At 39.7% G+C, this 15,798-nt stretch overlaps 1 protein-coding gene across 1 annotated transcript; it reads right to left on the reverse strand.

Moving 5' to 3' along the window:
• Positions 1 to 14,050: 14,050 nt before the first annotated feature.
• On the reverse strand, positions 14,051 to 14,762 carry LOC115506857 (nascent polypeptide-associated complex subunit alpha-like). Its single transcript, XM_032592073.1, is given in 2 exon segments — positions 14,051 to 14,254; positions 14,256 to 14,762. Coding segments are annotated over 2 exon segments (678 nt in total). The 3' UTR covers positions 14,051 to 14,083.
• Between the last annotated feature and the right edge of the window lie 1,036 nt (positions 14,763 to 15,798).

The following is a 15,798-nucleotide window of genomic DNA, read 5'->3' on the forward strand; positions in this document are numbered from 1 at the left end:
AAACTTCTCAGCCTCCTCAGCTGGGCCTTGGAAAATCTGTTGTTTTACGTGTCTCCATACAAGAGGATGTGGTCTGATCCTAGGTATAGGCTCCCTTCAACCACTGAGGGCACCTTTGAAAAACAATTCACTTCTTAATGCAGTACAAGAGATCTTTAAAATTACTATACTCTTGACTTTACTTGGAATCTTTTCTCCCGAATACATATTCCTTACCCCTCACCCCTACTTCAGTTCCTTCCTTTTTTTTTTCTTGTTACTCACTCCCCTGACCTGCTGCTAAAGAAGCTATGATCTTTCCTCATTAATAGCTGCTAAGGCAGGAGACAGGGAAGCAGTTGGTGGGGGCCTACCTATACGGTGCTTAGAGGTCAAAATATGAATATCATGGAAAAAAATGACGACAGACTAGTAAATGAGCATGAAGTGTTGCCCCTTATGTATTAGGACTATATTTTAAAAAGACCTTCTTCAACTTCCCCATACATCATTTTCCTTCCACAACTTGTTTGTTGCTCACCAGCAACCCCTCACTAAGCTGGTTGACCACCCGTCTCCTATCTTGCCCTTTTATAATCTACCTGGCCCTTCCTCTGCGTAGTCATTCCCTTGGAAATTATACTTTTACATCATTGAAGCTAATGGAAAAGCAGAATGATTACATTGCCTTTGACTGATGAGGCAGTCATATGAGGTAAATCCAATTGGCAAGTAGACAGAATGTTGAAGCATTTATTTATGAAGAGAAATGTACAGGGCACCTGGGTGGCTCAGTCGGTTGAGCACCCAACTTGTGATTTCAGCTCAGGTTGTGATCTCATGGTTCAATGGGATCCAACCCCACATCTGGCTCCACGCTAACGGTGCAGAGCCTGCTTGGGATTCTCTCTCTCTCTCCTCTCTCTCTGCTTCTCCCCTGCCCCCTGCTCATGCTCTCTGTCTCTAAATAAATAAATAAACCTTTTTTTTTTTTTTTAAAAAAGAAGGGATATGTAAAACATTGTGTACTGTGGAGTACTAATTCATTGTATTATGCTTTACGGCAACTCCTCCCAAAACTGAAGACGTGTCCTATCACAAAAAGTTGATCGTCTAGTTGGTGCAATTGAACATAAACAATGGGAAGCACTTTAAGAATGAAATATCAACAACTGTAGGTTGATTTTGTAATAAATGTTCTCCCTCAAAAAGGTGGGCCACTCTTTGGGGTCAGTGAAGGAAGATATCTGATGGGTACTGGTTAGACTTTGAAGACGCATTACATGGAATTGGATGAATTTAGAGAGAAAAGAACAGAGAGCTTAGGACTGAACCATGGTGAATTCCAAAAGTCAATGGGTAAATTTCGATTTGGATTCAATACCATTTAGTGATTGGTCACTGTGTGCTAGGCTTGGTATTTTTACGTATGTGATCTCATGTCATTGTCATCACAGCTTTGTGATGATATTGATGCTCAGAAGGATTGGACGATCACAGAGTTGGAAATTGATAGGTTAGATTCCAACACTTGACAGTTTATTCTAAATCCAGTGATTTTTCCAGTGAAAAAGAAAGGAAACCTGGGAAATAAACAGACAAATAAAATCTTGAATGGTAGACCAGACAATGCAGAGAAGAGTGAAGCAATCTGAGAAGTGACCATTGAATTTAGCTAAGAAACATGTTTTGTTTTGTTTTGTTTTGAGTGAGGAATCCACATGGAAGCAAGCTAATGGGTACTTGCTGGCTCTCACATGGGGAGAGTGCTTTGTTGAAACTTCAGGAACATTTCTGCGTTATTTGCATTAAGAAGGATTAAATACAAATGATTCAGGCTACAGTGTTTTCTTTGGTAGGTTATGATTAGTGTCTTTCTCCAATAAAGATGTGTGTAAATTGAATTCACAGTAATGTGACTTCTATTTGTAATGTACGTTGCCATTGCATTCTGACAACTTGAGATCTGTCATGAGGAAAGAAAGAAAATAATTAGTAATCAGCAGTGGGAGTTTAATATTTTAATTCTCCAGCTGTTGTGCAAAATGTCTTTGTGCATGTAGATTCAATTAGTCATAAAGTAGGGAATCAGAATAATGCAGCTACATTATACAGCCTTTGAATATGCACTGTAGGTAGAAATGGATTGGTTCTTTAATTTATTGCCACTATTTAGGGGGAACACAGACAGAAAAAATCTTTCAAACAAAAGATTCTTCATATTGACAAGGGAACATTAAGAGAAACCTCATGGCCGTGGTAGAACTATAGAATATATTGAAATTATAGGATATAAATTGAGATAATTACAAAGGAAATATTGGAACGTGACTATTTACAATTTAAAAATAAACATAAACAAATCAAAACACTTGCCCATCTAAATGAACCATAAGCAAAATTTCAGAACTAATGACAATCTGGGGCAAAATTTTCACAACTGTATGGCAGACAAAGGGCTGATGCATTTAATATGTAAAGAACTTTTGCAGATCAGTGACAATGAAAAACCATTTTTCATACTAGACCCGTTTATCCATATAAAGAACTCACCAGTAGAAAGTACAAACAACCTAATAATTAAATGGGCAGAAGACTCCAACTAGCACATCACTGAAGAAGATATATGGAGAGCAGTTAAGCACGTGAAAAAATACTCAACATCATTAGTCACTAAGGAAACGTGTGCAAACCACAATGAGATACCACTACATACACGTTAGAATGGCTACACTTTAAAAGACTCATTATATCAAGCATTGGCAAGGATGTGGGGTGGGGAAACTGGATATTTGCACACTGCTGAAGAGAATGCAAAATTGTACAGGCACTGGGAACAAGTTTGCCACTTCTCGTAAAAGTTAAACGTATACACCTATCATGATCTAGCCGTTCTACTCACAAGTATTTACCTAAGAGAAATAAAAGCTTATCCCCCTGTAATTACCTGTACATGAATATCCACAGCAGTTTTATAGGTGATTTGCAAAAATGGGAAACAACTCAACTGTTCACTGACAGGTGAATGAAAGAACAAACTATGGTACATTCACTGTTGATACATGCAGCAACATGAATGAATCACTAGGCTGAATGAATAAAGTAAAAAAAGAGCTCATACTGTACAATTCCATTTATATAAAATTCTAGAAAATGAACACAAATTTATAGGTACAAAGCACAGATCATCGGTGCTTGGTGGGAAGCATTGGAGGGGGGCGCATAAGAAAGGGATAACAAAGAGAAGGAAACAATTGAGGGAGGCAGATGTGTTCATTGGCTCGATCGGAGTGCTTGCGTAGATATGTCAAAATTCATCAAATTGTGCCTCCTAACCATGAAATTTATTGTATTCCAATTATAGTTTAATATAGCTGTTTAAAAAAAGGATAAAAAAGTGTGGCCTGACGAGAGTTCACCCCCACTGGGGACCAGGACCTCACACCGTATAGAACCTAGAATCGTGAAGATGGAAAGCACAAAGTCCTCCTCATTGGAAGTGATGATAACAAGACCACTCCTGCTTTGAACCCCTGTCTTTTTGGACTCATGTAGCCTTCCTCTTGAGGACAGAATGCCACAGAGGTCTCTAATTTTAAAAATTTCCTACTTCTTGGAAGATGGCACTCCTTTGCAGAGCATTGCATCCGGGCTTTTGCTTTAGCTGTGCCCTTAAAAGACTATTCCAGTGCTCTATAAAGCCGGTTCCCTCTGGATGGTGCAGTAATACAGTATTAACTATGGATACCAAGGTCATGGGGCCATTTCTGCACCTCCTTTGTTTTGAAGTGTGTACATTGGTGATATGTTGGATGCTATATTGTTTAGGGTTCCATGCGCATGGGTTGAGCTTTCCTTAAGTCCCTGGATGGTAGTGCCGGCTGAGGTTTTTCAGACAGGAAAGGCAAACCCATACCTGGGATAGATACACATCCCTGTGAGAACAAGCCACCTACTGTTCTCAAATCAATGGGACTTGATGTAGATGGCTTTCCACTAAGTGGCTGGCTGGAGCCATAGACACATAGAACCATAACAGGAGCTCAGCATTGGTATCTGTTGCTGAAACGATAGCGATTCAGAGACATCACTAGCGAGGCTAGCTTTGGAACGTACAAGTGCATGCTGTTAGGCCTATATATAGCCTTCACCTTCCTACTCTGTTCTTGTGCCCGTTGTGCCATTTCCAGGGTGACTGATGACAATGGCTGGCTAACGACAACTGGCTGAAGTATTTTGTCTGCCTGGTTTTTCAGTGTGTCTTCCTTGGTGGATGCATTCTGCTGGGCAGACTGTGTAATAAAATGTGTAATAAAAAAAATCTGTATATTTAGTGCCCACTCCCATATGTTCATATTCCTCTATTCCAGACCTTTTTGCCTCTGATTATCCAGTCCTTTTCCTTCCAGGCTCCTCACCAGATGGCCAGAAATGTATCATTTCCTTTACACGCTTTGTTTTTTCCTTGCTCTTTCTGATAATTTGGATGCAAATACACTCTATTTCCATTCTTTTAGTGGTTACTATTAAAAATGTATGATGAGGGGCGCCTGGGTGGCTCAGTCGGTTGAGCGTCCGACTTCGGCTCAGGTCACGATCTTGCGGTCCGTGAGTTCGAGCCTGGCGTCAGGCTCTGGGCTGATGGCTCAGAGCCTGGAGCCTGTTTCCGATTCTGAGTCTCCCTCTCTCTCTGTCCCTCCCCCGTTCATGCTCTGTCTCTCTCTGTCTCAAAAATAAATAAATGTTAAAAAAAATGTATGATGAATACTCACCAGAACCTAAAGTCAATCACTATTTTTAGGTTTCTCTTGAATGCTTTGACTCCGATCACTTTATCTCCATCTTACATGTTTCTACTGTCCGGTATTTAAGTTTTACCTTATTTTTCTTTTTACTCCCCGGATAAGATCCTACTATTTTTTTTATTCAGTTAAATTTGTTATAATTATACAAATCCTTATTCTTTTCTCATCATTCCTTTCTGTGTCTTGAGCCTTCCTTCTGGAAATCGTCCTTTTCTTTATTCCTGAAGTACATTCTTTAAAATTGCCTTTTCATGGTCTGTTTTATGCAAATGTTCTCCGTTTCTGTTTTTCAGAAAAGTGAAGTCAAAAAAAAAAAAAGAGGGGGGTGGTGTGAACAGGGCAGGGGGAAAGAGAGAGAATCTTCAGCAGAATCCATGCTCAATGGGGAACCCAACGTGGGGCTCAATCCCACGACCCTGGGATCAAAATCAAGAATCAGATGCTCAACCACTCCACCTAAGTGCCCTTCAGAAAAGTAGCTTTTAAATGGGAGCTAATCTGAATATCAGATAATAAATTAAGAGTTTATTCTGTCAGCATTTTGAAGTTATTGTTACCCTGTCATGTTTGCTGTTACTGGTCTGGTGAAGTCTGTGAATTTAATAGCCATTCATTCAAAGTACTTTGTCTTTCCTCTTCCATCTTTTTGGTTGCATGTTCTGCAGTTTCACTGTAACATGTCAGATGCAGACTTTTAAAGATTCATCCTGTTTGTGATTCATTGCGTTTGTTCAACCTGGAGGTATCAGTCATGACCTTGTTGACTCTTGTGTCTCTCCCATTCTCCAAACTCATTCCTTCTGGGGCTTCTTTAACATACCCATTGGACCTTGTCATTATATTTCCAGGTTTCTAAACTTGTCTTTTAATAATTTTCAGTCTCTTTGTCTTTCTGAACTGCATTTTTGGGTAGTTATTTTTCAAATCTAACGGTTCTCCGATCTGCCCTTTATTAGTGTCCATCAAGTTGCTTTGCCTATTTATTGAGATTTAATGTTTTAGCTCACCTTTTTTCATTCTAGTTGTTTTATTTGGTTTTGGAATATAGCTGGCCTTTAAAAATAATGCCATTTTCCTCAAGTTTTGATCATTATTATTTATTTCTCAAATGTGTTTTCTCTATTTTCTATGCTGTGTCCATTAATTTCTGTATTTCATGTCCTTAAGGATCTAATTCTATTGTGTCTTTTATCTGCTTACTGCGGTGGCTAATTTGATTGCCTTATAGTTTGGGGTTGTGTGGTCACGTGCATGGGGCAGGTCCATGGTTCCTTCTTTCACAGAAATTTGTATTTGTTTCTGCTAGTCACAGCAGGGCCCTACTGATTGAGGGCCACATTAAGTTAATTTCTTAGCGTGGGGCTTTCGGGATCATGCAAAAAGTGTCAGTTTAGCCACAAACTTGTTTTATAGGCCTGCGGTTTTGAGTTCTCAGAGGAGATATTTTTCCATCAAGAGGCTAAGTGGGAACAGACAAGAATTCTTTTCAGTGGGTGGATTTTTTCCAGTCTGCCATTTCACTGAGGTGTGGAACTTTGAGATTCCTAGTTTTATGTGGTGTCTCGATTCCCACTATCCACTTTATATAAACTTCTTTTTCTACTTGGCTATTAAGCCACATATTTTGGGTTTTTTTATATTAATAAATCTGAGCTGCTGCAATTTCATAATCGGCTTATCTCATATTTCCGTGTGCGTGCGTGCGTGTGTGCATGTGTTTATCTCTTCTTCTCCTTCCCTCAATCCTTCTCACTCCCTTCCTCCATCGCTCTAAAGTTTGCTCTATTTCTTGGGATTATATACATGAATATTTTTAACTTTATAGTTTGATCAGCTATGAATTTAATAGCATGCTTATTATATTTTTAATCCAGAATTTCTTGGAGTTTTTAATGGATTTTTTCAAGATGCCCAATCTGCTCTATTTCTAGGAACAGAAGTTGACATGCATGACCTTTTAAAATAAAAAAGTAATAAAATTAATTAACAGCATATATACTAACTCAATGTTATGAGTGAAGCAAATTTTTCTCGACTTCAATCTATATGGTAATAACACCAGGCAGTGGTAGAGGGCCTGAAACTTTTTCAAAGCATTTTCATATTTTATCTAAATTTGACTCTCTCATAACATTTGTAAGGTTGAATATCTGTACCAGAGAGGTGAAGTTACTTGTCAAGGTCATATAGCAAGTTAGGAGGAACTCAGACCATTAGACGCTAAGACCATTGCACTCTTATCTGTGGACAGATTGTGCACAAAGTATGAATGTTTGTCTCTGCGCTGACAAAACCTTTGATGTCAGAAATCCAGAGAGTTACACATAAATCTTCCTATTGAAAGCACATCTTGAACTCCAAAGTTTGTGCTTCAGGATTGGGATATAGAAGAGAAACTATGCTGGAAGCCCTGGCTACAGCTCCCTCTGGGTTATGAAGGCAGAACAATTTGTTTATACTTCTCTTTTGGTAGGCATCATGTTATAGCCTATATTATCATTACTTATCTAAACAAATAAAACGGGGAAGTGTAAAGCAGCAATTGTCCTTCTGTCCCTAAGAACTTTAATCAACAAAATCACCCGGGCTTAGCCTTGTGTCCCCGCTTTTCAATATGCAGAGGTATCTTTAGGCCAACCATTCAGTCACTGGTGAAATTTTGCACGGCCTGCTATGCAGATGGGTATTTCTTTGAATATAATCCCGAAGGAATGGTGTTTCCTTTTTATCTGAAAATGTAACCTCCCTTGGAAGGTAAGCTGACGCAAACACAGCTGGGCAAGACCAGAGATATGTTTTGTCGGTAAACAGCATGAGCTGGTTACAAACTAAACAAATCTATGTAGGTGGCGCCTAGAAGCTTATTTGCTTGAGACTTGCCAACTTATCTTGTCCGTGCTTGTAGGAGAGGCATCGGAACAGAATCCTCCCTATGAAAATGGATGAGGCGATTGGAAGATATTCCTGAAGGTGAGTGGGAGGGAGAGGCCTGAGTTGTAGGGAAGGAAGGAATGAAGACTAAGCTATGACGTTTTTATTTTCCTTTAGTTTGGTGGAATGGGGATAGAGGTACGAAGTCTTGCCAAATGAGTTTATGTCTCTTTAATTGAGAAGCCATTGAGTATGTAAAAGCGGCAAATATGGATTGCATTACTGTAATGGTTTAAATTTTTTTAATGTTTATTTTTGACAGAGAGAGAGAGAGAGAGAGAGAGAGAGAGAGAGCAAGTGAGCGCAGGGAATGGGCAGAGAGAGAGGGAGATTTAGAATTTGAAGCAGGCTCCAGGCTCCGAGCTCTCAGCACAGACCCCCATGCGGGACTTGAACTTCCGAACCGTGAGAGCATGACCTGAGCCGAAGTGGGACGCTCAACCGACTGAGCCACCCAGGCACACAAACTATGTGCTTTAGGCAGTATGTTCTCTGGATCTTAAACACTGAATTTGGGAACAAGGCTCAATATATTGTTGCAAAGTATATAATATAGCAATAATAATATAGTGACAACTAATATTTACTGAGCACTTACTAGATGAAAGCCACTGTTCTAATTCCTTTACATATGTGAACTAAGTTAATTTTCAGAACCACTATTAGGTAATACTGGTGTTTATATTAGTATCCGTATTTCACAGATGAGGAAATGGGGTCTCAGGTCAAGTAACTTGCCAAGGTTACCAATCTAGAAAACAAAGCTAGAATTTGAGCTCAGATATCTGTTTTCTGTGCTCTTTGTCACCTCCATTTCTTCAGAATTCTCATCTTAACCTTCTCCTTGTTGGGACACCTGGCCGGCTCAGTCAGTAGAGCCTGCGACTCTGAAGCTCAGGGTCATGAGTTCAAGCCCAACGTTGGATGTGGAGCCTACTTTAAAAAAATATGGTAACCTAACCTTCTCCTTACTCTCACATGAAATCTCTGCTGCTTCTGTAGGTAGAGGTGCTATGGTGCCCATTTAATGGGGATTAAATGCAAACTGGCTTTAGAACGCTCTTGGGAAGTGCCAGTAACCAAAAAGCAGTTTCCACGTTCTGGGTGAGTTTCAACTCTTCCTCAAAAACTCCGTCAAAAATAGCTAATAATTACACATCCTGGGAGATGACACTTGTACCATAAGAGTCTGGTGATGTAAGTTATCTTAGTTCAGTTGAACTTTATCCGCATTTGCCTGAAAGAGGACACAGGAGGCATGAACACTTTTCCAGTGCAAGGCTCTGAGTTTAGGAAGTTCTTTCATCACTTAAATCTTTCTTTTGGTCCTTCATTCAGCGAATATTTGTCAAGTACCTACTATTTTCCAGGCACTACGATAGGCACTGAGGGCATTTCAGTAGGCACAGACAGGTCTGTCACATCCTGTCATAGCGTCTGTAGTCAAACAAGGATGGCAGACAATCTAACAACCCCACCGACACGTGTGTAATTATAAACCGAGACATGCGTCACGAAGGAAAAGAATTTGGGACTGTAGGGGAGATACTATCATGGAGAGGATATGGCCTCATCTGGAGGCTTACGAAGCACATCTCTAAGGAGATGACATTCCAGGTGGAGAAAGCGGCATGCAAAGGCCCTGTTACCCTCGTGGTTAGAGCTTAGAATGAGAAATAAATGATTTATTCATAGAACGACGACTCTGCTGGTGACTGTATACTGTTCGTAATTTTCATAGTTAGACATGCTCTTCTAGCTTCTTGTTGGCAAAGAAAACACAACTTTCTTTTGGTAACCGGTAAGGTCACTTTTTATTTTGGTAGATCCTCAGATTCACATAACTGGAGACACAGTTCTCTCTTCTACCTCTCTCAGTAGTTATTTGTTATTTTTTTCTGGCTCCGCTCTCTCTACCCAATACTTCAGTGTTGTTGCTTTCCAGCTCATCATCCTCATGCTTTATTCTTTCTGACATGTGTATTCTCTCGGGGTAATCCTGTCTACTTCTATGGAACCCATAGGAATCTGTATTTTTCTCCAGCAGCCTCCTTTGTCCGGAGTCTGAAATCTTTGTACCCAGCAATGTACTCTCCCTGATTTCCTGCAGGTGTTTCATATCTAATATGGTTGAAAGTGAAACCATTGTCCCATTTTTCCTCCCTTCAATTCAATCCCTACCATAAATCCACAGTGATCTTTGTAAAATACAAGTCTGGTTGTTAATCATGTCTCTGGTGGAAAGACTGCTGTCCTAAGTATCTTATAGTTGCCATGTAGTTTCATCTCTACCCCTTCCCCATACCAAACTGCTTTCCAACCCCCAAACCTATCTGAATGAAGTCTTTGCATGGACTGCTCTCTCTACCTGGAATGCCTTTTTCCCAGTTTTCTTTTTCTGCTTACATTTCACCTTACTATGTAACTTTTACTTGGCTCCTCTAGGGGGAAATAGTTGGTTTATTTCTGATATGTTTGGGCTTTCATGGCACGTGGTACCTATCTCTGTTGTGGTATGTGGACATAAACATATCATGTAAATTCAGCATGAGATCTCTTTCAGTAGACTATGTGCTCAGACAGGAATAGGATCTCTTTTTAATTAATTAATTAACTTCAGTTCAAGTTAGTTCATATCCAGTGTAGTATTGGTTTCAGGAGTAGAATTTAGTGATCCATCACTTACATATAACACCCAGTGCTCACCCCAACAAGTTCCCTCCTTGATGCCCATCACCCATTTAGCCCATCCCCCCACCCAACACACCTCCAGCAATGCTCAGTTTGTTGTCTGTATTTAAGAGTCATTTGGGGTGCCTGGGTGGCTCAGTCAGTTAAGTGTCTGACTTCGGCCCAGGTCACGATCTCACGGTTTGTGGGTTCAAGCCCCACATCAGGCTCTGTGCTGACAGCTCAGAGCCTGGAACCTGCGTCAGCTTCTGTGACTCCCTCTCTCTCTGCCCCTCCCCTGCTCATGCTCTTTCTCTCTCTGTCTCTCAAAAATAAATGTTGAAAATATTTTTTAAAAGGACTCATTTATGGTTTGCCTCCCTGTCTGTTTTTATCTTATTTTTCCTTCCCTTCCCCTGTGTTCATCTGTTGTGTTTCTTAAATTCCACATGTGAGTGAAATCATATATTTGTCTTTCTCTGACTTATTTCACTTAGCATAATACACTCTAGTTCCATCCATCCACCTTGTTGCAAATAGCAAGATTTCATTCTTTTTTGGTTGCTGAGTAATATTCCACTGTATATATAAACCACATCTTCTTTATCCATTCATCAGTCAATGGACATTTGAGATCTTTCCATAATTTGACTATTGTTGGTTGCAATGCTATAAACTTTGGGGTGCCTGTGCCCCTTCAAACCAGCATTTTTGTATCCTTTGGCTAAATTCCTAGTAGTGCAATTGCTGGATCATAGGGTAGTTCTATTTTTAATTTTTTGAAGAACCTCCCCAGTGGCTGCACCAGTTTGCCTTCCCACCAACAGTGTAAAAGTGTTCCCCTTTCTCCGCATCCTCGCCAACATGCGAGTTTCCTCACCGTTAATGTTAACAGTTATTTCCTGAGTGTTAATTTTAGCCATTCTGACAGGTATTAGGTGGTATCTCATTGTGGTTTTTGTATACTAGGCCCACAGCTAATATCATCCTCCATGGGGAAAAACTGAGAGCTTCCCCCTTAAGGTCTGGAACACAACAGGGATGTCCACTCTTACCAGTGTTGTTCAACACAGTACTGGAAGTCCTACCTTCAGCAATCAGACAACGAAAAGAAAAGGCATACAAATCAGACAACGAAAAGAAAAGTCAAACTTTCTCTCTTTGCAGATGACATGATACTCTACATGGGAATCCTGAAAGCCTCCACCAAAAAACTGCTAGAACTGATATGTGAATTCAGCAGTCACAGGACATAAAATCAATGTACAGAGACCAGTTGCATTTCTGCACACCAATAACGAAGCAGCAGAAAGAGAAATCAAGGAATTGATCCCATTTATAATTGCACCCAAAACCATAAGATACCTAGAAATAAGTGTAACCAAAGAGGTAAAAGATCTATATGCTGAAAGCTTATGAATGAAATGGAAGAGAACATGAAGAAATGGAAAAAGATTCCATGCTCCTGGGTAGGAACAACAAATATCGTTGAAATGGCAATACTACCCAAAGTAATCTACGTATTCAATGCAATCCCTATCAAAATAACACCAGCATTCTCCACAGAGCTAGAACAAACAATTCTAAAATTTGTACGGAACCAGAAAAGACCTCAAAGCCAAAGTGACGTTGAAAAAGAAAACCAAAGCTGGAAGCGTCACCTGGACTTCAAACTGTATCACATAGCTGTAATCAGGAATAGAATCTTCTATGCAATGTGCAAAATAAAGCAGTCTTTAATACATATTTGATGTGTAAATAAATCTGGGGACTCCAGGAGAGGCCAAATATAAAGCATTAATTAATGGCCATAGGCTGAAAATTGAGAATTTTGCTTTACTACGTCATTTACTTAGACATTTAATGCATCTTGATGAGCAAGAATTAACCATAATTACATGAAGTATGTTTCCATCTTCAAGTCATGGATGATCCATTGTCTCTGATTAATGACTCTTACAACCTGTAATTAAAAAAGAGTAGCCCGTCATTCAAAGTGATTTCTCGAGTCACTTTTTTTTTTCTTTTGTCTGACTTCTAATAAGAGATAATCTGCAGTAGAGTATAGTGGTCTTGATTTTCTCAGACAGACTTTGCCAGTTTATTAGAGAGTTAAAAATCTATAAGGCATGTAGGTTCTTTGGGGTTCATAGTGAAAAGCAGAGATTTTTTTCCCCAAGGAAATGAACACATACACATGTTATTTTGAATGTAATTATCAATTGACCTGGTTTTTTTTTAAATATTTCTATACCAAGTATTTTATTTTATTTTATTTTTTTTATTTTTTTTATTTTTTTTCAACGTTTATTTATTTTTGGGACAGAGAGAGAGCATGAACGGGGGAGGGGCAGAGAGAGAGGGAGACACAGAATCGGAAACAGGCTCCAGGCTCTGAGCCGTCAGCCCAGAGCCTGACGCGGGGCTCGAACTCACGGACCGCGAGATGGTGACCTGGCTGAAGTCGGACGCTTAACCGACCGCGCCACCCAGGCGCCCCTATACCAAGTATTTTAAACAAAAGCAAATTTATTTAAAAAGGTGCTTAGGTGCATATATTATAAAGAGATCAGACATTTACAGAAAATGTGGGAACATAAATCTACTTTTATATTAAATTTAAAGGGAATATATCTGAAAATTGTATTCAAAAGACTCAAACTCCACAGTAAAAAGAAAAATGAATGTTACATACACTGAGATGAGCCTGTTGTATAAAATAGGTGTTGAAGAATACAACCAACACTTATTTTAAGGCTATCTTTGAATGAGGTGCTATAATCTTCAGTATATCTTAAACTCCATTTGGGAAAAACGGTGCTTTCTGACAATAATTTAAAACCCTTTGGCCAGCATGTTGATAGTGCTTATCTACATACATAGATACAGTAGAAAGTTTTCTGCCAAAATTAATCTAAATACTAACCAGACTACAATGGATTGGCTTAGTGTTTTCATTCCCCCGACTCTGTTATTCTGAGAGGGAATAAGGGTGATTTGGCTTTTCTAAGCACTGGTGATTTTGGCATTTTAAATAACTGCCTTGCATTCATTCATTATAAACAGAAAGAGCTATGGAAAAGTAAAGGCAAGACAACCTGATGAGTGTTCTTAAATATTGTTGCACATTACAATCATCAGGAGAACTTGTTGACAATGAGAACCCTAAAGCCCTCCCTAAGATTGTGCTTCTGTGGTTCTGGAATAGGGCACAGGAATAAGAATTTTTAATCAGCCTTCAGGAGATTCACATGCTCCAATTTCAGAAACATTGCCCTATTATCTGTCCCATCAAATTTCTCCTTAGTTTTTCAAATGATCTTCACCTTCTGCCGTACCAAGATTTTGCAAAGTTATTCATTCATTAGACCTCCAATGCCTTCCATCTCACGTTACTACCTGGTAGAGTAGAATTCCTATTTATCCCTCAAGACCCCATTCATAGGTGACTTTCTCTTCAGAGCCTTTACTCAGCACTTTGTATGTATTTCTGTTTTAATGCTTATACAATGTATTACATCTACATATATTCATTGCATTGATTAATATGATAAATTTATATATACAATATAATATGTACATAAATATATATTAACGATATAGCCATAACTTTATTAATGATAGAAACAGTACAAATTTCAAACCAAGCTGCAGTCATTCTTTTGAAACACCAAAAAAGGGTCCTCGTTTTCAGACGGTTACATTGTTAATTCCATAATAGCGTTTACAATATCATCACTGTTGTTCTTCAGGGCTCGAACTGCCTTTGCTCTTAATACATTTGCTTGCGACATGACCAGTTCTATGTCCTTAACCTCTACACCTGTTTCATCAACCTCTTCCTCTTTACTCTCTTCTTGTACAGTTGGGAGTCTGTGTGTTTTCTTGAGTGTTTGAGACAGCTTCACCTTGAACTTTGAATTTCTCAGCAGCTGCTAGTTGTGCCTGCTGAGATAAATCCTCGATCTTGGCTTCCCCCAAAACTATGTAGGTATCTGAAGCTGGGCTCTTGTGGACATCTGGTTTTGTGATGACAAAGAGGATAGTGACTCTTGTAACCCCTGTAACCTGTCGAAGACCTAGTTTGGACATAGCCTTCCGTGCCTTCTTTTCACTCCGGCTCTGTTTTGCTTTACTGACTGGTTTTTCATCGATTTCAGCTGCTGCTGCCAGCTGGGCTTGTTGGGTGGTTGCCTGTGTGGAATCCTGTTCCTCAAGCTCTGGTACTGATTCATCACTGTCGGATTCTGTTCCAGACCCTGTCTCAGCCTGGGGCTGTGGCAACTCCTGCTCTGTAGCAGGCACGGTTTCTGGGGCTTCACCAGGCCTTTTGTGCGGGGAACGCAGAACCAAGATGGCGGCAGAAAGAGAGCCCATTGAATTTCTTTTAAGGAGGGAGGCTATGTTTTAGTTTTTATGTATCAAATATAAGAGCTAAGGACAGAGCCTAGTATAAAACAGGTAGTACTCAGACATTGGCATGCACAAGAATTATCTAATAAGTTTGTTCAAATTTTTTTTAATGTTTATTTTTGACACAGAGAGAGAGAGAGACAGAGCATGAGCATGGGAGGGCAGAGAGAGAGGGAGACAGAATCTGAAGCAGGCTTCAGGCTCTGTGATGTCAGCACAGAGCCCGATGTGGGGCGCGAACCCACAGACCGTGATGTCATGACCTGAGCTGAAGTCGGACGCTCAACCGACTGAGCAACCCAGGTGATCCTAAGAAGTTTGTTTAAAATGGAGATACCTAGCATGCCCACCACCCCCATTCCCAAATCCCAGATTCTCATTCAATAGATCTGAAGATGATACTAGGAATTCACATTTTTATAAGCTCTCCAAACATTTCATATCCTGAAAAATTCTGAATACCAAGGGGACATCAACTAGCCTTTAGGCTAGTTCTATTTATCCCATTCACTCTCTAATATGATAAAATTTTCTCAAGCATTCTAGTATATTTTGGACACTCCAGCGACTATATTCAGGCCCATCTGAATAGTGGTCAGAGGCGATGTAGGCAGTTTTACATAGGGTCAGAGTGTTTACAAATGATAAGGCTCATGAGGCAACTTGGATGAATTTCACTGAGGATTTTCTTTATGGAGAGGGCATATCAAGAGTAAAAGTACACGTGAAAAGATGTCCAACATCACTCATCATCAGGGAAGTGCAAATCAAAACCACAATGAGATATCAGCTCACATCTATCAGAATGGCTAAAATCAAAAAATCAAGAAACAACAAGTGTTGGCGAGGATGTGGAGAAAAAGGAACCCCTGTGCACTGTTGGTGGGAATGCAAACTGGTGCAACCACTGTGGAAGACAGTATGAAGGTACCTCAAAAAATTAAAAATAGAACTACCCTATGGTCCAGTAATCACACTACTGAGTGTTTATCCAAAGAAT

This window comes from Lynx canadensis, chromosome X, assembly GCF_007474595.2.
Source record: "Lynx canadensis isolate LIC74 chromosome X, mLynCan4.pri.v2, whole genome shotgun sequence".
NCBI classification, from domain to species: Eukaryota; Metazoa; Chordata; class Mammalia; order Carnivora; family Felidae; genus Lynx; species Lynx canadensis.